The sequence below is a fragment of the Hyperolius riggenbachi genome, chromosome 11, assembly GCF_040937935.1.
Source record: "Hyperolius riggenbachi isolate aHypRig1 chromosome 11, aHypRig1.pri, whole genome shotgun sequence".
NCBI classification, from domain to species: domain Eukaryota; kingdom Metazoa; phylum Chordata; class Amphibia; order Anura; family Hyperoliidae; genus Hyperolius; species Hyperolius riggenbachi.
The window spans coordinates 130,388,579-130,412,603 of NC_090656.1; the positions used below are offsets into that span (position 1 = coordinate 130,388,579).

At 43.7% G+C, this 24,025-nt stretch overlaps 1 protein-coding gene across 3 annotated transcripts in view; it reads right to left on the reverse strand.

The window, feature by feature from the left end:
- PHRF1 (PHD and ring finger domains 1) overlaps window positions 1–24,025 on the reverse strand; it is a 131,955-nt gene that overhangs the window by 37,132 nt on the left and 70,798 nt on the right. For all 3 annotated transcript variants that reach the window (XM_068260267.1, XM_068260268.1, XM_068260269.1), the window contains exons 13-15: window positions 17,882–18,036; window positions 3,814–6,797; window positions 335–599 (exon numbers count right to left, since the gene is read on the reverse strand). In XM_068260267.1, coding sequence (XP_068116368.1) covers window positions 335–599; window positions 3,814–6,797; window positions 17,882–18,036 — 3,404 coding nt within the window. The remainder of the gene's footprint in view (window positions 1–334; window positions 600–3,813; window positions 6,798–17,881; window positions 18,037–24,025) is intronic.

Sequence of the window (24,025 nt, forward strand, 5' to 3'; positions counted from 1 at the left end):
TTCACTTACTTCCTGTCCCGACAGGAAGTTTAAACAGTAGAGCGCTCTAGTGAAGCTGGAGCCCAGAGCGGAGAAAAGACAGCAGAGACCTAGGGACTCGCGCCGGCCGGATCAGGTAATGTATGCATGGGGCAGTGGCAGCTCCACAGATTGCAAATCGGTTTCATAGTGAAATCAATTCAAAATCTGTTTGCAGTGTAGGCAGCCAATAGATCCCTCTTTGATCATATTCGATCACAGAGGGATCTATCTGCTGGTCGATCTGGTGGCAATCAACCAGTGTATGACAGCCTTTAGTTAGCAGATTTGTGTACAAAGAAGTCCAGTGCCTTACACAGAAGTCTGGTGGATGTGTCCTCCTCGGACTCTTTACTGTTCAAGTTCCAGGTGACTCTCTTTATCTGTGGTTTGGATTTAGAGATGGAGGCAATACTAGATTCCCTTTCTTCAAGCTCTTCAGACTTGCTCTCTTCTTCCAGGGCCTTACTTTTTGAAGTCTTTTCATCAATGTGATTTCCAGCTTCAGCCTCTACTGAATTCTCTTCATCTTGAAGAAACGGAATGACTGTTGTCTTGGAGAAGTTAATTACTGTTGAGTCCTGCCATATAAAAATGAGAAGTCAGATTCCCATGACATGCAGCAAAACGTGTACAATTGTGGCAAATGTGTTCCCTCTGTAGTCTTGTTTTGTGCTAATAGTGGGCACCTTCTATAGGTGCCCACTAATGATACAATCTACCACTTCTATGTAATGAGGGACTACCCAATGTATCCATTCCAAGTATATTCACTCCCACCTACTGCATATATTTGGTATAATTGTACAATCAGCATTGTATAATTAGTATTATCTGGGCAGGCTGCAGTGTGAGGCTTTGTTCACATCTAAAAATCGAAATTGCTGACGCCATCGATTTTGTGAGTGATTCTTTTCCACCGCCCGGCACTTACCTGCGCACTTCGTTTTTTTATAAAGCGCTTTTGCAGAGCGTTTTTTCTTCTTTCACTTGCTGACCCAAGTCAGGAAGTGAACTCTTTGACCTGGAAAATGTATTTATTCTTAAAAGCGCTTGGGGAAATAGCTATACCAAGTGCTTCAAGCGTTATTATAGGGAAATCACCTCAAAAATAGTACAGGCAGCGCTTTGCTGAGCGGATCAGAAACGAACCACTCAGATGTGAACATTCTCATAGGGGATCCTTGCACAAGCGCTTTTAGGGCAATTTTGAAATTCACTAGCGCTTAAAAACGCAAACCGCCCTAGGTGTGAACAAGCCCTCACTGTTCAAAATCCAGAATGCTTGTGTATAATCGGGCTGCAGTCAGAACAGCTTAAAGCACATCTGAAGTGATATGAAAAGATAATAGGCACATGTAATACTAGCCCACCCAAGAAATTGTCTGTTTTCCCATACAGTAAGTGCTAAAAAACAAAACAAAAAATCCCTAGAGTTGTTATCAATGCAAATAAGCTTGTCATAATCCAGCCTAAAGAGTGTCATCTTAGTGAGAAAGGGCTTGTGATGAGCATTTAGGGCTCATTCATACTACAAGAGCTTTTCTAAGCGCTTGTGATTTTAAAGGGAACCTTAACTCTATATATATAAAAAAAAAAATTAGTTTCACTCACCTGGGGCATCTACCAGCCCCCTGCAGCCATCCTGTGCCCTCGCAGTCACTCATGGCTCCTCTGGTCCCCCGCTGCCAGCTAGTTTAATATTTGCCGACTTAGACATTAATAAGTGCATTTTTACGCGTTGTGGTTCAATGCGTAAATTTTTACGCATTGAACCGCAATGTTTAAAAATGTACTTGTTAATGTCCACGATTGCTTCCTGTACCAGCGGAAATGCGTGCAAAATTACGCATGGCGGCCAGCCGACTGAGTCGGCAAAAACTAAATTAGCTGGCGGCGGGGGACCAGGGGAGCCATGAGTGACTACAAGGGCATGGGATGGCTGCAGGGGGCTGGTAGATGCCCCAGGTGAGTGAAACTAATTTTTTTGTTTTCATTTATTTATTTTTTTTAGAGTTAAAGGGAACCTAAACTGAGAAGGATATGGATTTTTCCTTTTAAAATAATACCGGTTGCCTGACTCTCCTGTTGATCCTGTGTCTGTAATACTTTTAGCCACAGCCCCTGAACTAGCATGAAGATCAGGTTTTCTGACTGAAATCAGACTGGATTAGCTGCATGCTTGTTTCAGGTGTATGATCCACTTACTACAGCAGCCAAATGAGATCAGCAGGACTGCCAGGCAACTGGTATTGTTTAAAAGGAAACATCCATATCCTTCTCCGTTTAGGTTCCCTTTAAAAGCTCTTGCTAATGTTATCCTATGTGAGTTTTCACAGTGGAGCGATGTGATTTTGAAAAAATACCCCATAATATTGCATTAGCAAGAGCTTTTAAAATCTCTGGCGTTTAAAAAGCTCTCGTAGTGTGAATCAGTCCTTAGTGCTGAAAAGTTGAAACTGTTAATACTGCTTTTATTTTTCAACTCAGCAAGGCAGATTTGTTACGGCTGCTATTTAGAATTAAGTGTTAAGATGAGGCCATTAAACTAAACATAAAAATATGAGACTTTGTTCTATGTTATATTTACCTTTAGTAAAACACCTACAATTCATTTTCTCATAAGCTTATTTTCACTTCAGGTTTGCGTTAACTCTTACTTTACTATTACTTTAAATGATCAGAGCTCAGAAATTCCTGTGTGGCTGAAGGAAAATACTTGTAAGCGCAGGGAACAAATGTAAAGGTCAAGATCTGCCTGAATGAAAGCTGGAGAATCATCATTTACTTGAGGTAGACAAGACTTTTATAAATTGGAGTTTCAACCCCCTAAGCCCCATCTACATGATACGATTCTTTGTGCGATTCGATTACGATTCTATTTACGATCTGGTTAAAACCAACATGTCCGATCAGGATTCGATTAGATTCAATTCGCCATTGTTTTGCAATGGCAAATCGAATCTCGATCGGACACGTCGGATTTAATCGGATCATAAATAGAATCGTAATCGAATTGCCCAAAGAATCGTATCGTGCAGATTGGGCGTTTAAACAAAATAATACTAGGGGATTCCAGAAAAGTCTTATTTAAGATTATAACTATATAGTTGTTTATCTCATTGGTTTATTTTCACTTCTGGTTTGCTTTAAAGCGACACTGAAGCGAAAAAACAAACAAAACGTATGATATAATGAATTGCATGTGTAGTACGGATAATTAATAGAACATTACTAGCAAAGAAAAGAGTCTCATATTTTTAATTTTCAGCTATATACTTTTTTTTTTTATATCATTGCATCACATTCTCTAATATTTGCAGTTTACAAACTACACTCTGTATTTTAAGCTATGAAACAGAGCAGAGCTAATGACCATTTGAACTTCCCTGCAGTAAAACCTTATCTAAAGTTGTCTTTCACTGTTTCTTTGATGTATCAGTGCCTCGGAAAAATGCTGCTGTCTTCGACCCTTTGGTCGGAGAACTCAGAGAAGCTCTTTTGCAAGGTTAACAATTGAAGTTTATTAACTCTTCCTGTAATGGAAACAATATGAGACTCATATCTTTGCTGCTAAGGTTCAATTTCTTAGCTGTACTACACATGCAATTTATTATCTGATAAGTTTATTTCCACTTCAGATTGCCTTTAATGCACAACTTTGAAATCTTAAAAAATTAAGAAACATTCGTTTTTATCCTATACCATGCTTTTGTCTGCTTGCTCTGTTTTGACATAAAGAGCATTCTCCTGTTCAAAATCCATTCAAACACATTTGCTTAGAATGATTTTTACCTTATAATCACTTTCACCCTTCATCAATATAGCCTCTTCAAGATCCACATCATCAGGACTTGCTGCATCTACTGAACAAACATCATCCGAAAGATCATTTAGCAAGAGGTCATCTAAATGTGATGGTGACCACTGAAGGTCATCAGCTTCCTTCTTGACTTGCAAAACCAAGGCCGACTGATCAGCTTCTTGATAAGAACCTGATTTAGGGCTATATGACATTGGCAAAGGGGCATCTGAGCCTGTAGACACTGGGGAATCTTGAGGACTTCCTACCACGGAACCAGAAGGTATCTCATTCATGGGAGAAGCATCCTGGGGTGATGGTAGTTCTGGGACATCGTCTGTGTTTTCTTCTGGGAGCAAGGAATCTAAAAGAGATGGTGACCATGGTGGACTACTTACATCGCCCTTCACATTTTCATCCTGGTCAGATAATTCAGAAGCATATTCTTCTTTTATGGAAACCTTTCTTTCGGAATACAAAAAAGGGTCTCTTTCATCGTCTTCCTGTTTTGGTATACTGACCACATACTTCTTTGTTTCTTGTGCAATTGTGGGGGAGTCTGTTTTAAAGCTAACTGTACATGTTATCGTTTTTTCACTGTTATTGGGTGAGAGCACAATATGTCTAGTTATTTCTGTATCTCTGAAATGGGTTCTGTCTTTTGACTTGTGTGCTTTGTACTCCCTGATAATTTGGGGTGATTTTGATCTTTGCTTTACCCGATCCTCTTTTGATTTTTTTTTCTCCTTTGTCTTGGAACCCCCTTCCTTGTAATAACTCTTTTCAGTTTTATGTTTCCGTTTTCTTTCTTTATCAGGACTAATGGAATGGCTTGGTGATTCGCTCCGGGAATCTCTCTTCTTTTTCTTCTTCTTTTTACTGTTGTATACCCTGTGGGAAGAACTACTACGACTACTAGACCTGGACCTCCTCCGTTCTCTGGACTCTGAACGTTTTCTTTTTTTTTCTTTCTTCCTTTCTTTTTGACGTTTTTTCTTAGAACGCTCACAGCTTCCTGAGCTCGACCTGTCACTTCGGGCTCTCTTTACTTTGTGTGATTTTGACTTATATTTTCTCTCTCTATTATCTGTGGGCAAAGAGTGTGTTCCTGAGTCCAAATCTCGGGAGTGTGCTCTTAGTGATGAACTAGAGCTTCCTTTCAACTCCTCTTTAATGACTTTCTTTTTCTGTGTTTCACTGACACGTACAGAAATGAATGGTGTTGTCTCAGGTGAGTTTTCTGACTCCCGTGTTTGCCTACTTTCTGACTCCCGCGATTGCCTGCTTTCTGACTCTCGCGATTGCCTGCTTTCTGATTCTCGCGATTGCCAGCTTTCTGACTCTCGCGATTGCCTGCTTTCTGACTCTCGCGATTGCCTGCTTTCTGACTCTCGCGATTGCCTGCTTTCTGACTCCCGCGATTGCCTGCTTTCTGACTCCCGCGATTGCCTGCTTTCTGACTCCCGCGATTGCCTGCTTTCTGACTCCCGCGACTGCCTACTGCTTGATATACTTTGACGGAAAGTCCTTTCTGGAAGAACATCTGGGTCAGGCTTAACAGGCTTAACAGGACCTTCATGATTTTCATCTTCTACATCAAAATGGAAACCACGGATTCCTCCTGATTTCAGATCAGAAGTAATTTTAAGTCCCAATGGGCAAGTTATTCTAAAGGGGGGATGCTCATTTGTCTCTTCCTCAATGACTTCTTTCTTTATTTCTTTTTCTAATTTCAAAAAAGATGAAAGGGCAGGACTTGCATTTGTCTGACTCTTAGGTTCTTCTTCCTCTTTGTTAGTCGGTGAAAGCCCAGAGAAATCGGGACCAAGCTTAGAAACAGCCACTTTACTTGAGTGGCTGGTAAGTTTAAAGCTCCGAAACTTTCCCACCTTTACTCCACTGGACTGAACTGTGTTTGACTTTATTTCTGTAGAAGGAGGTGGTGGTGGAGGGGGTGGAGGAGGTGTAGCTGGCCTTTCTGGACTGCTATTGGGAGAACCTGAATCAGAACCTGTTGGATCAAACGGATCATAAATTTCATTTTTAACAGTTTTTTCCTTCTTGATTGTTGTAGAACAGAGAGGTGAAGACTTTTGCTGGGCTTTGCCATCTGAGGTTCGAAAAGGGTCTTTTGCAATAGGACTAAATTGCCTGCAAGAATTAGAAGAACTTGCACTAATTGTTATACGCAGTCCACCTCCTCCAGGATCTGAAGAACCAGCATTCCTTGAACTATTGGAATAAGGTGATGTTTTGCTACCGCTTGATGCTGACTGACTAGACGATGTGCTACCAGTATTTCTTGAATATGTTTGTGACTCATGTCGAGTGCTTCTTTCTGTATTTTCTGTTGTAGTAAACTTGCCCAACTGCTTACTTTCTCCTCTTCCAGTTAGTTGGTTCACAGTAGGCCCTGAAGAGTTACCATCTGAACTGCTGGTTGAGGGTTCCATTTGCTTACCAGCTTCTCTATTAGGGTTGTTATCTGTCTCCCTTTTGATCTTTGGTATCCGTGGGAATTCTGAAATGTCCAGTCTTAGCTCTGGTGGCTTGAGTTTGAGTTCTGGTCTCTTGGGTTGTATGTGATCATTTGAGCTGGGAAGCTCTGACTTGTGAAATGTCCCATTGAAGCGCGATGGCTCTCCTGCCTTTGAAGAAATACGGTTAGCAGAAGACTGTACTTGGACAACCCTTGGCGTAAAAGCATTCTTCAGTCTAAATGAAGGACCTCCAAGCACAGGAGAAGTGGACCCAGATAACCTCTCTAAACACCCAGAAGGTGATGAAGACAGAGGTGGTGATGGCGATAGGGAATAGAGACCAGGGGAATGAAAACTAGGCTGAGATGACTGTCTTTCAATGGGTTTCCATGTGCTAACAGAGGATAGGGTTGTTGGTGATCCTGAGTGGGTAGGGCTTGGCTCGCTCATCTCGGATGGTGCTGATTCTATAGATTTTCTCTGTGATGATTCAGCTCCTGCAGAGCAACAAAAAAAGAATTATTTGTACACCAAGTTTTTTCATACTTAACCTGATTAACACGTATAAATATATTAGAAGGCAATAGAAAAGTTTGGCAGATCAGATTTTTTTTGTCCCTAGGTATGTACAAAGGACAAGGGGACATGATTGTGTATGGAGGAAGAAAGGTTTTGCCATCTATTTAGGAAGGAGTTCTTTACAGTAAGAGTTATTAAATTGTGTAATAATTTCCCACAGTTATGACAAAATGATATATCAGTATTTAAAAGAGGTTTGGATGCTTTCCCTGTATTGAAGGATAATCCGGCAGCTATAATCACTTGATACATGAACAAACAATTTCAAACAATTTACTCTCTTGTAAAGTATCATAAGAACACCACCTTTTACCTGTCTCTGTTTGCAGACTCAGACAATAGATGAAAAATGAGAGACTACTCAGAAAAAAAGGATGCCAATCTGACTATAAATATAATATGCCAGGATGACTTAAAGGGGAACTGAAGAGAGAGGTCTATGGAGGCTGTCATGTTTATTTCCTTTTAATCAATACCAGTTGCCTGGCAGCTCTGCTGGTCTATTTCTCTGCAGTAGTATCTGATTAAAACCAGAAACAAGCATGCAGCTAGTCTTGTCAGATCAGACTTATAAGTCTGAACCACTGAAACACCTGATCTGCTGCATGCTTGTTCAGGGGTTATGGCTAATAGTATTAGAGGCAGAGGATCAGCAGGGCTGCCAGGCCACTGGTATTATTTAAAAGGAAATAAACATGACAGCCTCCATATACCTCTCTCTTCAGTTCCCCTTTAAAGAGAATCTGTATTGTTAAAATCGCACAAAAGTAAACATACCAGTGCATTAGGGGACATCTCCTATTCCCTTCTGTCACAATTTCGCCACTCCCTGCTGCATTAAAAAGTAGTTTAAAACAGTTTTTAAAAGTTTGTTTATAAACAAACAAAATGGCCACCAAAACCAGAAGTAGGTTGATGTACAGTATGTCCCACACATAGAAAATGCATCCATACACAAGCAGGCTGTATACAGCCTTCCTTTTGAATCTCAAGAGATCATTTGTGTGTATACCTTCTTCCCCCTGCAGCGATCATCCACTGAAGAGTAACAGGCTGATTGTTTCTTCCTGCAGACAGCTCTGCAGTGTCTAATTCCTCAGCACGTGACATCCCAACTCCTTTCACAGCCGAACAGAGGATGATTTATCCAGCTTGTAAAGCTCTCTTCTCTCACTGAGAGAGCAGAGAGGCTGCCTAATCTAAATAACACACACGGGAGTGTGCATAGAGGGGGCCTGGGGGGGGGGGGGGGCGTGCATAACAGATCAACAACACTGAAGAGTTGGCAGCCTTCCAGACACAGGGCGACAAATCCGACAGGGGAAAGATAAGCTGATTTATTACAGAGACGGTGATAGTAGAAAGTGCTGCAGTAAGCCAGAGCACATTAGAATAGGATTAGGAACTTGCAGGATAGTAGTAAAAAGGATGACATTTTTGTTACAGAGTCTCTTCAAAGTTAACAGGCAAATAATTTTTTGTAAGTCATCCATATCAATATAACACCAGATTTCTAATCACACTGTTCAGTGTAGAAACCTGTATACAGTAATTAGTCATAAAATGTGATCTGATCTTCATCTAAGTCACAACAATTACTGTCTGCTTAAACTAATACCACACAAATTAAATATTTCCATGTTTATTGAACACACCATGTAAACATTCACAGTGCAGGTGGAAAAGGTATGTGAACACCTAGACCAGTGGTTCCCAACCTTTTCCAGGTCGTGACACATCACGACAAACATTCAGATATCCGTGACACGTCACATCATGCCAAACATTCAGATATACATGACACGTCCCTTATGATAGAAAAGAGGGGCTCAGTAACAATCTGCTGATGCTGCAGGCACAATGAGGGGCTCAGTAACAATCTGCTCATGCTGCAGGCACAATGAGGGGCTCAGTAACAATCTGCTGATGCTGCAGGCACAATTGAGGGGCTCAGTAACAATCTGCCGATGCTGCAGGCACAATTGAGGGGCTCAGTGACAATCTGAAGATGCTGCAGGCACAATGAGGGGCTCAGTGACAATCTGCTGATGCTGCAGGCACAATTGAGGGGCTCAGTAACAATCTGCCGATGCTGCAGGCACAATTGAGGGGCTCAGTAACAATCTGCTGATGCTGCAGGCACAATGAGGGGCTCAGTGACAATCTGCTGATGCTGCAGGCACAATTGAGGGGCTCAGTAACAATCTGCCGATGCTGCAGGCACAATTGAGGGGCTCAGTAACAATCTGCTGATGCTGCAGGCACAATTGAGGGGCTCAGTAACAATCTGCCGATGCTGCAGGCACAATTGAGGGGCTCAGTAACAATCTGCTGATGCTGCAGGCACAATGAGGGGCTCAGTGACAATCTGCTGATGCTTCAGGCACAATGAGGGGCTCAGAGACAATCTGCTGATGCTGCAGGCACACTGAGGGGCTCAGTAACAATCTGCTGATGCTGCAGGCACAATGAGGGGTTCAGTGACAATATGCTGATGCTGCAGGCACAATGAGTGGCTCAGTAATAACCTGCTGATGCTGCAGGCACAATGAGGGGCTCAGTAACAATCTGCTGATGCTGCAGGCACAATGAGGGGTTCAGTGACAATATGCTGATGCTGCAGGCACAATGAGGGGATGAGCGGGGGCGTTGGGTGCGCGTCCTAGTGGACAGTGGAGTGGGTCACTAGTTGCCCCAGTATAGCCAGTATAGTGCCCCAGTATAGCCAGTAAAGTGCCCCAGTATAGCCAGTATAGTGCCCCAGCATAGCCAGTATAGTGCCCCAGCATAGCCAGTATAGTGCCCCAGCATAGCCAGTATAGTGCCCCAGCATAGCCAGTATAGTGCCCCAGCATAGCCAGTATAGTGCCCCAGCATAGCCAGTATAGTGCCCCAGCATAGCCAGTATAGTGCCCCAGCATAGCCAGTATAGTGCCCCAGCATAGCCAGTATAGTGCCCCAGCATAGCCAGTATAGTGCCCCAGCATAGCCAGTATAGTGCCCCAGTATAGCTAGTATAGTGCCCCAGTATAGCTAGTATAGTGCCCCAATATAGCTAGTATAGTGCCCCAGTATAGTGCCCCAGTATAGCTAGTATAGTGCCCCAGTATAGTTCCCCAGTATAGCTAGTATAGTTCCCCAGTATAGCTAGTATAGTTCCCCAGTATAGTGCCCAAGTATAGCCAGTATAGTGCCCCAGTATAGCCAGTATAGTGCCCCAGTATAGCCAGAATAGTGCCCCAGTATAGCCAGTATAGTGCCCCAGTATAGCCAGTATAGTGCCCCAGGATAGCGCTCCAGTATAGTGCCCCAGGATAGCCAGGATAGTGCCCCAGGATAGCCAGTAGAGTGCCCCAGGATAGCCAGTAGAGTGCCCCAGGATAGCCAGTAGAGTGCCCCAGGATAGCCAGTAGAGTGCCCCAGGATAGCCAGTAGAGTGCCCCAGGATAGCCAGTATAGTGCCCCAGGATAGCCAGTATAGTGCCCCAGGATAGCCAGTATAGTGCCCCAGTATAGTGCCCCAGTATAGCCGGTATAGTGCCCCAGTATAGCCAGTATAGTGCCCCAGTATAGCCAGTATAGCGCCCCAGTATAGCCAGTATAGTGCCCCAGTATAGCCAGTACAGTGCCCCAGTATAGCCAGTATAGCGCGCCAGTATAGTGCCCCAGGATAGCCAGTATAGTGCCCCAGGATAGCCAGTATAGTGCCCCAGGATAGCCAGTATAGTGCCCCAGGATAGCCAGTATAGTGCCCCAGGATAGCCAGTATAGTGCCCCGGTATAGCCAGTATGGGTAGGTGGTGCCCCCCGCCCGTCCCTGTTATTACCTTAACAGCGGCCGCTCTCCCCTCTCCGGCGCGTGTATTTATTCAAGCAGCGTATCTCCCGGCTGCTCTGTGTGTGATGCTGCAGGAAGCAGGGCAGCAGCTTCCTGTAGTGGCGATATGTATCGCCATTACTATGGTAACCGAGCCCTGCTTCCGGCGCCCTCCGCCCTCGATGCGCTGCCTCCGCCCTCTGCCTGTAGTTAGTGCACACCTACAAGAAAATGGCCGCCGCATGTCTGCAAATGTGGACGGCGGCGGCCATTTTCTTGTAGCCCTAAGAAGGGCGATCTGCGGGGGAGACGAGCAGGGGGAGCAGAGAGCGGCGACACATAGCTGGTGCTGCCGCGACACATAAATGTGTCGCGGCACACTAGTTGGGAACCTCTGCCCTAGACTATAATGACATCTCCAAGAGCTAATTGGAGTGAGATGTTAGCCAGCTGGAGTCCAATCAATGAGATTGGAGGTGTTGGTTACAGCTGCCCTGTCCTATAAAAACACACACCAGTTTTGAGTTTGCTTTTCCCAAGAAGCATTGCCTGATGTGAATGATCTAAGAAGACCTACAATTAAGAATTGTTAACTTGCATAAAGCTAGAAAGTGTTATAAAAAAATCTCTAAAAGCCTTTTTGTGTATAAATGGAAAAAGTTCAGCACTACTGCTACTCTCCCTAAGAGTGGCCGTCCTGTAAAGATGACTGCAACAGCACAGCACAGAATGCTCAATGAGGTGAAGAATCCTAGAGTGTCAGCTAAAGACTTATTAAAGTCTCTGGCATATGCTAACATCCGTGTTAGCGAATCTATGATCCATAAAACACTAAACAAGAATGGAGTTCATGGGAGGATATTACAGAGGAAGCCACTGCTGTCCAAAAAAACCCCATTGCTGCACGTTTAAAGTTTGCAAAAGAGCACCTGGGTGTTCCACAGCAGTACTGGCAAAATATTAGGTGGACAGAAGGAACCAAAGTGAAAAGACTTAAAATAATTTTGATAGTGCTTTTGCACTTTTTAGTGCGCTCGGTCATTTTTTGTTGAAAAGTGCTGGAAAATTATTTAAAATAGAAGATGAAAAATTATCTCCTAGGAGAAAATGTAGGCGAAAACTAGAATTGCGTATGGGCCCTTGTGTGCAGAAAAAGAGGCACAGCACACCAACATCAAAACCTCACCCCAACTGTGAAGTATGGTGGTGGGGGGCATCATTGTTTGGGACTGCTATGCTGTGTTAGGGCCAGAACAGATTGCAATCATTGAAGGAAAAACGAATTCCCAAGTTTATCAAGACATTTTTCAGGGGAACTTAAGGCCATCTGTCCACCAGCTGCAGCACAGCAGAAGATGGGTGTTGCAACAGGAGAAAGACCCAAAGCATATAAGTAAATCAACAACAGGATGGCTTAAACAGAAGAAAATACGCCTTCTGGAGTGACCCAGTCAGAGTCTTGACCTCAACCAATTGAAATGCTGTGGCATGACCTCAAGAATGTGATTTACACCAGACATCCCAAGAATATTGCTGAACTGAAACAGTTCTATAAAGAGGAATGGTCAAAAATTACTCCTGACCGTTGTGCACATCTGATCTGCAACTACAGGAAACGTTTGGTTGAAGTTATTGCTGCCAAAGGAGGTTCAGCCATTTATTAAACTCAAGGGTTCACATAACGTTTCCACCTGCACTGTGAATGTTTACATGGTATGTTCAATAAAAACATGGAAACATTTAATTATTTGTGTGGTATTAGTTTAAGCAGACTGTGATTGTCACTTAAATGAAGATCAGATCGCATTTTATGACCAATTTGATCAAATCCATATAATTCTAAAGGATTCACTTACTTTTTCTTGCTACTGTATGAAAGCAAGGTGAGAGATGACAGGTAGATTTGGTGCCGTGGCATGTAGACTAGATTATTCTTAATTTGTGCTGTAAAGAAATGTAGTGCCCATAGGGCTAGCTTCCCCTTTTGCCGGGCACTTGCTTCAATGTGAGTATGCATGTGATTCCCCCTAGCTGTGCAACGCATGGCTGTTAGGAATTGCATGCATCATGGGAGATTATGTTGCCGACCATTCCCCCCCACTCACAAAATCGGAAAGCAGCATACAGTTCAATAACATTTTATTTTGAGAAACTGTGAGATGTCTCTCCACTTCCACTTTAGTTCACCACAATTTCTGTACTACATGGTCACCCCCCCCCCCCCCCCCAGCTCATCTGTTCACTATGTAGGCAATAGTTTGGGTGTCAGGTGAGCCAAGATGAACTTCCGTGAGCTGCTGAATTGATAGGCGCAAAGAAAGTAAAACACTTTTACACAGTCTTTGCACAGTTCAATGCACTTGGTACACTCAGACTAGAACCTTTTTGAACTGCCACTCTTAAAGTGAATCCAAGGAGAGAGTGATATGGAAGCTGCCATATTTGTTTCCTTTTAAACACCAGTTGCCTGGCAGCCATGCTGATCTACAGGGGTTGGACAAAATAATGGAAACACCTAACATTTTGGCATCATAATCTTTGAACATGTTTTAAGCAATCAAAACTTGACATGTTAGTTTTTTTGTTTATTTTTTGTGTTATGTTTAATTAAAATAATTGTTTTTTTACAGATATTTAAACCAAAGTTGGTTATAATTTATAAAAATGGCAGATCTCTCAGACTTTCAAAGAGGCCAATTTGTTTGTGCTCGTATGGCAGGTGATACTGTAACAGAAACTGCCCGAATGCTTGGCATTTCAAGAGGTACTGTCTCAAAAGTAATGACTGCCTTTGAAAGAGAAGGAAATACGTCCTCAGCAAAGCACAGTTGTAGCCGAAAGTCGAAGTTGTCTGAGAGAGACCGTCAGACTCTAAATCGAATTGTTAGAAAAGCTTGCAAGATCACGGCTCCTAAAATCACTGCAGAGCTGAATGAACACCTACAGAACTCAGTTTCCACAAAAACTCTTCGTCGGGAGCTGCACAAATCTGGATTCCACGGAAGAACTGCAATTAGAAAACCGCTGCTCTCAAAGACAACTGTTTCAAAGCGTTTAGAGTGGTGTAGAATTGGTCCCTCAAGCAGTGGAAAAATTTGATTTTCTCTGACGAATCATTGTTTACCTTATTTCCGACCTCTGGCTGAGTGTACGTTTGGAGACAACCGAATGAAGCATTTCATCCAGACTGCCTTCTCCCAACCGTAAAACATGGCAGGGGTGCTGTGATGATCTGGGGTGCTATTTCTTGGTAATCCGCCGGGCCAATGATTTCCCTTCATGGAAGAATCAACAACCAAGACTATTTAGGAATTTTGGGCGACCAAGTTCATCTTATGGTTCAAGAACTGTTTCCGGAGGGGAATGCCATCTTTCAAGATGATAATGCACCAATCCATACAGACAGAATTGTTAAAGAATGGCACGAGGAACATTCTAATGAAGTTGAGCATCTCATCTGGCCACCACAATCCCCAGACCTCAAAATTATTGAGCATTTATGGTCGTTATTAGAGATTCAAGTAAGAAGTCGATTTCCGCCAACATCGTCTCTAAAAGAACTGGAGGGTGTTTTAACTGAAGAAGGGGCTAAAATTCCTTTGGAAACAACTCACAATTTGTATGAATCAATACCTTGGAGAATTGAGGCTGTAATTGCCGCAAAAGGTGGACCTACACCATATTAACCACTTCCGGATTCCGGGTGGTTTGGCTGATCTGTGCTGCGGGGGCTCTTCAGCCCGCAGCACAGATCAGAAATCAGGCAGGGCGATCAGACCTCCCCCCTTTTTTCCCCACTAGGGGGATGTACTGCTGGGGGGGTCTGATCGCCGCCGCGCTGCTGTGCCTAGCGTGGGGGGGAGGGGGCTCCTCAAAGCCCCCCTCCGCAGCACTAGTCCTCCCTCTGCCTCCTTCCCTCCCTCTCCCGTCCCCTGTGTGTGGCGCAGGACGGAAAGCCGTCCTGCGCCGGATAGGATAGGCTTTAGCCTATCAGATGCCGGCGATCCCCGGCCAATCAGTGGTCGGGGATCGCTGATCTCCTCTACGGCGCTGCTGCGCAGCAGCGCCGTATATATTTAAACACCGGGGAAGATCTTCCCCGCGTGTTTACATTTACCCTGCGAGCTGCGATCGGCGGCTCGCAGGGTGTTCACGGAGACACCCTCCGTGAACTGACATGGAACGGTCGCTCATACGAGCGGCCGTTTCCATGCTATCCACTTCAGGATTCAGGGGCGTAGTTAAGCGTACGCAGAATCCTGAAGTGGTTAAAATATATTTTGTTGATTTTCAAGGAGTTTCCATTATTTTGTCCAACCCCTGTATTTGGCTGCTTTAGTGCCTGATGTACAACAGAAGCGAGCATGCAGCTAATCTGGTCAGTTCTGACAATATTGTCAGAAACACCTGCTATGCTGCATGCTTGTTCAGGGTCAATGGCTGAAAGTATTAGAGGCAGAGGATCAGCAGGACTGCCAGTCAGCTGTTATTGCTTAAATGGAAATAAAAATAGCAGCCTCCATATAACTCTCACCTTGGGTTCACTTTAAGCTGGCGCAATACATTTAGCAGATGTTATATTCAATGAACATATATAATATATATAGGTGTTCTATTTAAAGAAAAACATCAAATGAAAATCTATTCAATGTCAGGGCCCTTTAGCAGAAAACCATGAGAGAAACCAATGCACTGGACAATGACCTTGAATTTATCCACAGAGTGCTGCTTACCAAAGCCAAATTGACAGTCCATCAAATAGAGAAAGTGGCAGCACATATCTGTAAAAACAACTTTTACGGAAGAATATTAATAGCACATTACCAGGCATGTGTTGAGAGAGGCTATGTGGAGTTACAAGGCTCCTGCTGCTTTGTAAGCCTCTCTCTCCAAATGCTGCTACCTGCCTGGCAATATGCTTTTAACCTTATCAAGGCCCTTTTGATTCATGTTTCACCATTTTATTGTCAACTAGTGATCAGAAATGCCCATCTTAACCAAAGAGCGCATTAAGAGCAAGGCGGGGGATGGAGGCTCTGCTGGATGCGGTGCACTACCAGATCAATGGATGCACGTCATTGTACAGAATCGAAACATACAAAGATGATATTAGATCAAATTATCAAGTATTAAATGGTGCAATTTAATATCCTGGGAAATTGTATCAGGCAGATATTTTCCTGACCTACTACAAATTGAATATGGTTATCTATTTTTTTTTAATCCTCACAGACTACTAAAAGTGTACTTTAGGCGATATGTGACATGATGAGATAAACATATGTATGTACAGTACAAAACATTAATAACCAGGCTGTTTTACTTGTTTTATTTTGATGCCTGAAAGAGCTAATTCCTAGACATGGAAGTGGCAGCTTCTGCCTGATCAGGAATATTGGAAACATCACTGATAAGCAAATTACAACTATAAAAGTTTTCCCGGCAGAATACAACTGAGCGCAAAGGGAGATAAAATATATGAACTATTGACCTTTTTCTAACTCTGGGACAGTTACTAGGCTGACACTGATTAGAGACAGTAAAACCTACTTTGTAAATGTTTAAATATAAAAGAAAAAAGTATTTTTTAGGAGTAGGAGGATAAATATAATAGTTTCTTTCTCCCATCAGTTACTTTCATCTCAAGTTCACTTTAAGAGCCATTTATCAAATTTGGGCAGTGGTCAAAATTAGGCAGCCCCATTCATAGCAATTTAGTACAATTCTGTTTTAAGTTTGTATTCTCTATTAAACAGACAATAAAAACAGGCAATGTGATTTGTTCATGTGAGAAAATCTACAGAACACATGCAAGATTTGTATGTTAAAGCGTACAGGATGATATAACATGATAAACTAAGCATAGAACTAGTCCTACTGATGCTGGGCATACACGGCGCGTCCCCCGGCGGGCGCGTGGATTGATTCCCGCTCGTCCCCGCGGGCCAGTTCCTTATCAGCCGCTCGTTTCTTCCATTGTCCGCCCGCGGGGATCGAGTGCGGAGTCGATCCGCCGTGGTGATCGGACAGGTTGAATATTATCAATCAAGCCATCAGCGGCTCGATTGATAACAACTATCGCGCCGTGTATGCCCAGCATAAAGGTGCATAAACACGTCCAACTTTACGCCTGATTGTCATAATTTACATGTTAACCAACTTGATAATGGACAATGGGACTGGATAAAACGGACTAGATCAAACGACTGCTAAAATGACATTATGTTTGAACGTCTATTAGGGCCTTTTTTCCACTACCCTTCGATTTGACTCCAATTGCAAAATGCAAGATAGATTAAACTAATGAAAACAGCAGCAGCAATTTCCATTAGTGATATCTGATTGCGATGCGATTTTGGTCCAAGCGTAATAGTCGTCCTGCAGCTTGGCGGATTAGTCAACAACAGTCTTCTTATCAGTCTGCCGACAGCTTGTACTCACAAACTGCTGTCGGCAGAACGACCGCCCCGTGTGAGGGTCTGGCGGACCTGTCGTTTGTAAAAATACGGCGTGTGTACTTCTCTTTGCAGCTGCAAAAAGATTTTATTTCCAACTATCTTGGCTACTGTTTACAACTCAATGTTAAGCCCTTTAACTGGAAATAACTGTTGTATGTTATTAATGTTCTATTTACCATTTGCAAAACACATACAATTAATTACATTATTATTATTTTTTATTATTATTTATATAGCGCTGACATATTACGCAGCGCTGTACAGTGTGTGTGTGTGTGTGTGTGTGTGTGTGTGTGTGTGTGTGTGTGTGTGTGTGTGTGTGTGTATATATATATATATATATATATATATATAGTCTTGTCACTAACTGTCCCTCAAAGGAGCTCACAATCTAATCCCTACCATTGCCATATGTCTATATTATATAGTGCATGTATCATAGTCTAGGGCCAATTTTAGGGGGAGCCAATTAACTTATCTGTATGTTTTTGGAATGTGGGAGGAAACCGGAGTGCCCGGAGGAAACCCACGCAGACACGGAGAGAACATACAAACACTTTGCAGATAGTGCCCCGGCTGGGATTCGAGCCAGGGACCCAGCGCTGCAAGGCGAGAGAGCTAACCACTACGCCACCGTGCTGCCCGTAAGTTTATCAGTTCTGGTTTGCTTTAAACCAAACAATTGTATAAAAAACCCACAGACAGGCCTCATACAATGACTTCTTACTTAGTTTCTTAGCTGTTAAAGATCCATCCCGACTGATGATTATGTCAGAGCCCTTCATCATCAGCATGCTCTGTCCAGACAAGATACTGCCCAGAAGATCTGGCACAGGTTCTGCTACCGCCACAGAACCAGGTGCCAATGGAGCCTCACCGCCTCTGCAAGACATCAATGAAACAAGATCAATCAGAAAAATGGCTGGTTTTAAATATAATGTGATATTAAAGTGAACCTCCATACTAAAAAAATCTATTCAGCAGCACTGAAAAGGCCTAGTGTTTCTGTAACAGTTTCACAGCATCAGAACTTTGTTTTTCTTATCCAAGCCTCACTTTTAGCTTCACAGGAGGTAAGCTTTGCCCCATCAAAGAAATCTGCTCTGGCATTTTTTTCCTCATACTGTGCAAAGCATGACGGGATTTCTGATGATGATGTTCTTGTTGCCTAGCAACTGGGAGGGGTGATCAGGACACACGACAGTTGGAACTGTGTCTCATGCTCCTTGTCACCTCCTTTCAAACAAAAAGACTGCTACCCCCATGAAAAAAGATGGCTGCCCCCATGAAATCACAAACATTTGCCTGTTCTTTTAAAACCAGATGGGTAAGAGATTATATTACCTATCTATTTAAATTAACCTAACCTAATGTAACTTAATGACAGTATGTTTGCTTAGGCTAAAGTTCCCCTTTAAAGTGAACCTTAAGCCAGAAAAAAAAATGAGTTTTACTCACCTGGGGGTTTCTACCAGCCCCCTGCAGCAGTCCTGTGCCCTCGCAGCCACTCACTAATCCTCTGGTCCTCCGCTGCCAGCCAGTTTCATTTTTGCCTATCTACGCGTAGGCAATGCGGCAACGCGTATCTTTGTACGCGTTGCGGCCCGCAATAGCGCTAATTACAGTCGGGAATGCGGAAAAACCTACGCGTGGCCAGTCCTGACGGGCCTGTCGGCAAAAACGAAACTAGCTGGCAGCGGAGGACCAGTGGATTAGTGAGTGGCTGCGAGGGCACAGGACTGCTGCAGGGGGCTGGTAGAAGCCCCAGGTGAGTAAAACTCATTTTTTTTTTCTGGCTTAAGGTTCACTTTAAGGAGTAGATTTTAATAATGTATCACCTGTTATTTTTTTCACTAAAATAAAGGTGGATGGATATAAGTTGTTAGTTTCATATGCTGGTATGTCTGAATGTTTTCCACAATAAAAAGATTTTAAAACCAAACAAATAAAGGGTCTGTGCCACAGAATATATACAATTACCTTTCTTCTTTTGAGGAGGTTCATGACGCTCAACCCCCAACGATCATACCAGTCGGTTCAGGATCAGGCAAGCCAGGCCATAGTAGTGGAGAAGTACAAAAAGGATCCGCAAGCCAGAACAGGATGAGGTAAAAAAGCTGAAATGTTTATTTGAAAAATCCACTGTCTGTGGATTTTTCAAATAAACATTTCAGCTTTTTTACCTCATCCTGTTCTGGCTTGCGGATCCTTTTTGTACTTCTACCTTTCTTCTTTTATAGTCGATCCCAAAACAAATCTGGCACATGTAGTACGTTCAGTCTAAAGGTACGTACACATGGCCAACAGAGTGCAAGACCAACACCATGACATGACCCACTCCACAACAAAACGTTAACACTACTATTTTCTGCACACCAACCAACTGAATGACAATCTCATTAACATACTGCGCACGCAAGCGAAACGACGGACTGTGCAGTATGGCCGCATTCAAAATAAGTACGTTGTTGAAAGAACGTTGCACACATGTGGCCAACTGCAAGATATCAACCCAACAGTTGTGTGAGTTGATGCACCGGATGGATCAGGTAAACCGCCTGTTATCAGGCGCCGTTTAGTCATCTGCTATGTGTACACACGCCTGATTGTTGTCCAACAACAACAAAAAATCAGACGACAATCAGGCGGTTTTAGTTGGGCGTGTGTACGGGCCTTAAAGTGAACCAGAGATGAAGCACCCTTATGTATTTTACCATAGATCAGTGGGAACATTACAGAAAACACCTTCCCTGCTCTCTGTTTCATTTTTAACTGTTCAGCTTGCTTCTAATCAGCCCTGATAAAATCCCCAACTGAGCATTCAGTCTGGCTTTGCTATAATGACTCAGCTATAATGATTCCTGAGCAGAGCCACAAGTGGGCAGGCTTGGTCTTGAAAAGACACCAGAGAACACAGACTGAGCTATAAAAATTCCTGAGCAAAGCCAGACTGAATGCTCAGCCGGGGATTTTATCAGGGCTGATTAGAAGCAAGCTGAACAGTTAAAAATTAAACAGAGCAGAGTAGGTGTTTTCTATAATGTCCCCATTGATATATATGGTAAAATACATGGGGGTGCTTCATCTCTGGTTCACTTTAAAGGAGGCCATACACTTATAGATGCCCACCACATTCGACCATCAGATAGATGCCTCCCACACACTGTACACATAATTTCAGTTCTATTGAAAATCTGTGGAGCTGCCATTGGCTGCAAGGCCCCCAGGTCTCTTCCATCTACAGGAATGTGCTCTACCCCTGGGCTGTGCAGAGTTTTGTCATTGGAACATACATTCACCCATCCACTGGTGCCTGTACCTTGTGACAGATATGTTACAGGGCCGTGATCATGCTGTCAGGTTGAGGACACAGGCACCCTGGCGCAAAAGGGAGAGAGGACACAGCAGGAGTGCACCAGCAGACAGGTGAGTGTGAGCCCCGTTGTGGCATCAATTTCTGGCAGATTTGATTATAATGTTTGAATCTACCAGGAAAATCAAGTGTATGGGCACCTTAACCCATTAAAAAGATTACTATTATAAAACATGCCCAAAAGAATTAAGCGAGAAGACCATAAACTTAGAGAAAATTCATTATACAACAGGGTGAAAAAAATAATAATAATCAGAAATAAGCAAAAAAATATTAGAGATTTCAAGGTAAAGTCAGCAGAGGTCAACTTATACACAGGTGCCCCTGCTCTGCATAGTCTCCCATCACCGTGCTTTCACTTCAGTTTGCTCCCGTTTTTACGCGTTTTCTCCCCACCTGGCAGCCAAACATGCCACTCTCTGGCCACATCGTATTGGCCACACGTATCTTTGATGCAGCTGTGACAGCCTGCTGCTTTCCTGGATGAGACTGCAAGAAGAAAATCAAGCCCATTAGGGGCAGAAATACAGGAGTCTTGTTATCTGGCACAGATGGGGATTGGCTGATGCCTGATCAGTGATCTTTCTGGTTACTTGACTCAATGTTAAAAATAGGCCTAGCTAATACAGTATTATACCCCACTCTATATACATACCATGAATTCTGTATTAATGTTAAAATAGAGTAATTGAAAGTACCATATATTAAAGCGGACCCAAACCAAACATTTTTTTAATTAAAAATATTTAGTTGCACCACTCTGACTCATACGAAGATAAATAAACACTCCAAGCCTATGAGCATTTCAGTGCCTGCTTTTCTCTTTGCATAACTAGGATTATACTGGGGGCAGCCATTAGCAATTCCTCCATTCCTGGACACCTGCTACTCACCAGTTTGCTGGAAAAATCCCGGCAATATGAAAGGAAGGGAGGGGTTCTTCCAATAAATGTAAAATATTTTATATTTGTCATCATGCAGCTGAAAAAAAGGCTGCTATTTATTATTAAAATTTAGAATATAGATTTTATTTCTGAAATCTTGTATTTTTAATTTGGGTCCACTTTAAGCTTGAAGGAGCCATGAAACCCAGTATTTAACCACTTGAGGACCACGGTGTTAAACCCCCTAGTGACCAGGTCATTTCTTACTAATTAGGCCACTGCAGCTTTAAGGCCTCGCTGCAGGGCCGCACAACTCAGCACACAAGTGATCCCGCCCCCCTTTTCTTCCCACCAACAGAGCTCTCTGTTGGTGGGGTCTGATCGATTCACAGATGTTTTATAATATTAATATTATATATATATATATATATATATATATATATATATATATATATATATATATATATATAATTTTTTGAATACATTTAACTTTTTTTTTGTTTAATTTTATATTCCCCCCTCCCTTCCCCCCGCCAGCCAATCAGCGTGATCAGCTGTCATAGGCTACAGCCAGTGTCACACGGCTGTCCCCAGTACAGCGCTGACTTAAATTGCAGCGCTGTACAGGTATGTTAGATGGCGTTTTCGCCGTCCAACAGTCTCCGAGCGGCGATCACCACTGGGAGACTAAAGGCGGGACGGAGCTCCGCCTTCCAAGCGGAGATGTGCGCAATCTCCTGCTAGCCCCATTCCCAGCCATTCACACCAATCGGTGTGCCGCTGCGTTCACGCCATTTGGCGTGGAGCAGCCGGCAAATAGTTAAGCACAACAGAGCCAATAAACAGCCTAAGAAGTTGGCCTTCACCACTGTGAGTACTGCCAATGATTTGTGCTGGTTGGTTGAGACGGCTGAGCAGCCCATCCGGTTCTCTCTCCATCCCTGCAATGTATCTGCACATGTAGTGGCTTTTATTGCAGCCTGTGTTGCTGGTATTCGCTGCTGTAACACAGGCTGCAGTGAAAGCCAGAGATACCTCACGCAGATACACACAGCACGGAGGGAGAGTGCAGGCATACTGGCTACCCTGTATATTCCTCCCTGCAGACACATATAAGAGGAGGTTACAAGCCGCACGCTTCTCATATTGTCCGCAGTAGCCTGGCCACATCACGTATTGGCCAGCCAGAACCTGCAGTGGCCAGACTTTGGGTTCAATCGTAACACGAACAATGAGTGGCAGGGTGCACCTTAAATGAAAACCACCCTTACCCCAAGGGAGACAAATCACTAACTAATCTAAAGGTGCCAATAGATCTAGCGATGATGGGAAGATTCCGCCCAGAGACAGATCTCTGTCTGATCGAAACGGATTGGAGAGAGATCTGTCGGCTGCACATACACCGCATGCTGATCCTCAATTGATTTTAGCACGATAACTCTATGGAATTGCCTGCATCCGCCACTGTCCCCTAGTGTATAAATGTGCACCGTGTGTGCATTTATACATTAACTAGAAATCAGCCTGCTTGTTTAAATACGGGTGCTGCAACCCGCCTCACCGTTTCTCCACCCTGCAACGGCCGCGTTCCCACGCACACACTCCCATCCTCCTGCTGCCCCAAGTCTGCTTGCGTTCTGCACATGCGCTCTGAGCAAAACGCACGGACACAGGAGGATGCAGAGACACAGGGGATTTATTATATAGGATTGTCCTATGTCGCCCACCGCACGGTGCCCATCAGTCCTCGGAATCCAGCTCCCGCATTTGCGCTATAAATGAGCCAGTGTAAAGCACGTGGCAGGTGTGTGACAGGCACATTTATACACTAGGGCAGTGATCTGCAAACTTGGCTCTCCAGCTATTAAAGCCAGTGGATACCATTTGAAAAATAAAAAAGTCAGATACTCACCTAAGGAGATGGAAGGCTCGGTCCTAATGAGCCTTCCCTCTCCTCTCCTGGTGCCCTCGGTGCTGCGCTGGCTCCCTCGTTCGCGTCCGCCGCCGCAGGGACTTCGGAGGTCTTCGGGAGCACTCGGGCTTCCGAAGACGGGCCGCTCCATACTACGCACGTGCGAGTGCGTCAGAGGGCGCTCGCGCATGCGTAGTATGGAGCAGCCCGTCTTCGGGAGCCCGAGTGCTCCCGAAGGCTTCCGAAAGCTCCCTTCGGCTGCGGGGTCACGGGGGATCCTGCGCGGGACCGGGCACCGGGAGAGGAGAGGGAAGGCTCATTAGGACCGAGCCTTCCCTCTCCTTAGGTTAGTATCTGACTTTTTTATTTTTTAAATGGTAAACATTCACTTTAAGGAACTACAAGTCCCACAATGCATTGTGGTAGTCTGACAGCCACAGTCATGATTCATAAAGGCAAATGCATTGTGAGACTTGTAGTTCCTTAACAGCTATAGAGCCAAGTTTTTAGATCACTGCACTAAAGGAAACAGCGCAAGGGGTTCTGTTGCTCATCCTGATATTGTTTGTCATTACCGTCATACCGCAAGTATACACAGGAAGCTGTATTTGGTTGGCACGGAGTTTATTGAGTGGCCAGCATCTCATGGTCAGCAAATGCCTTCCGAATGCCTGTTTGTACATAAGTGTTCTTAGAGCTGAA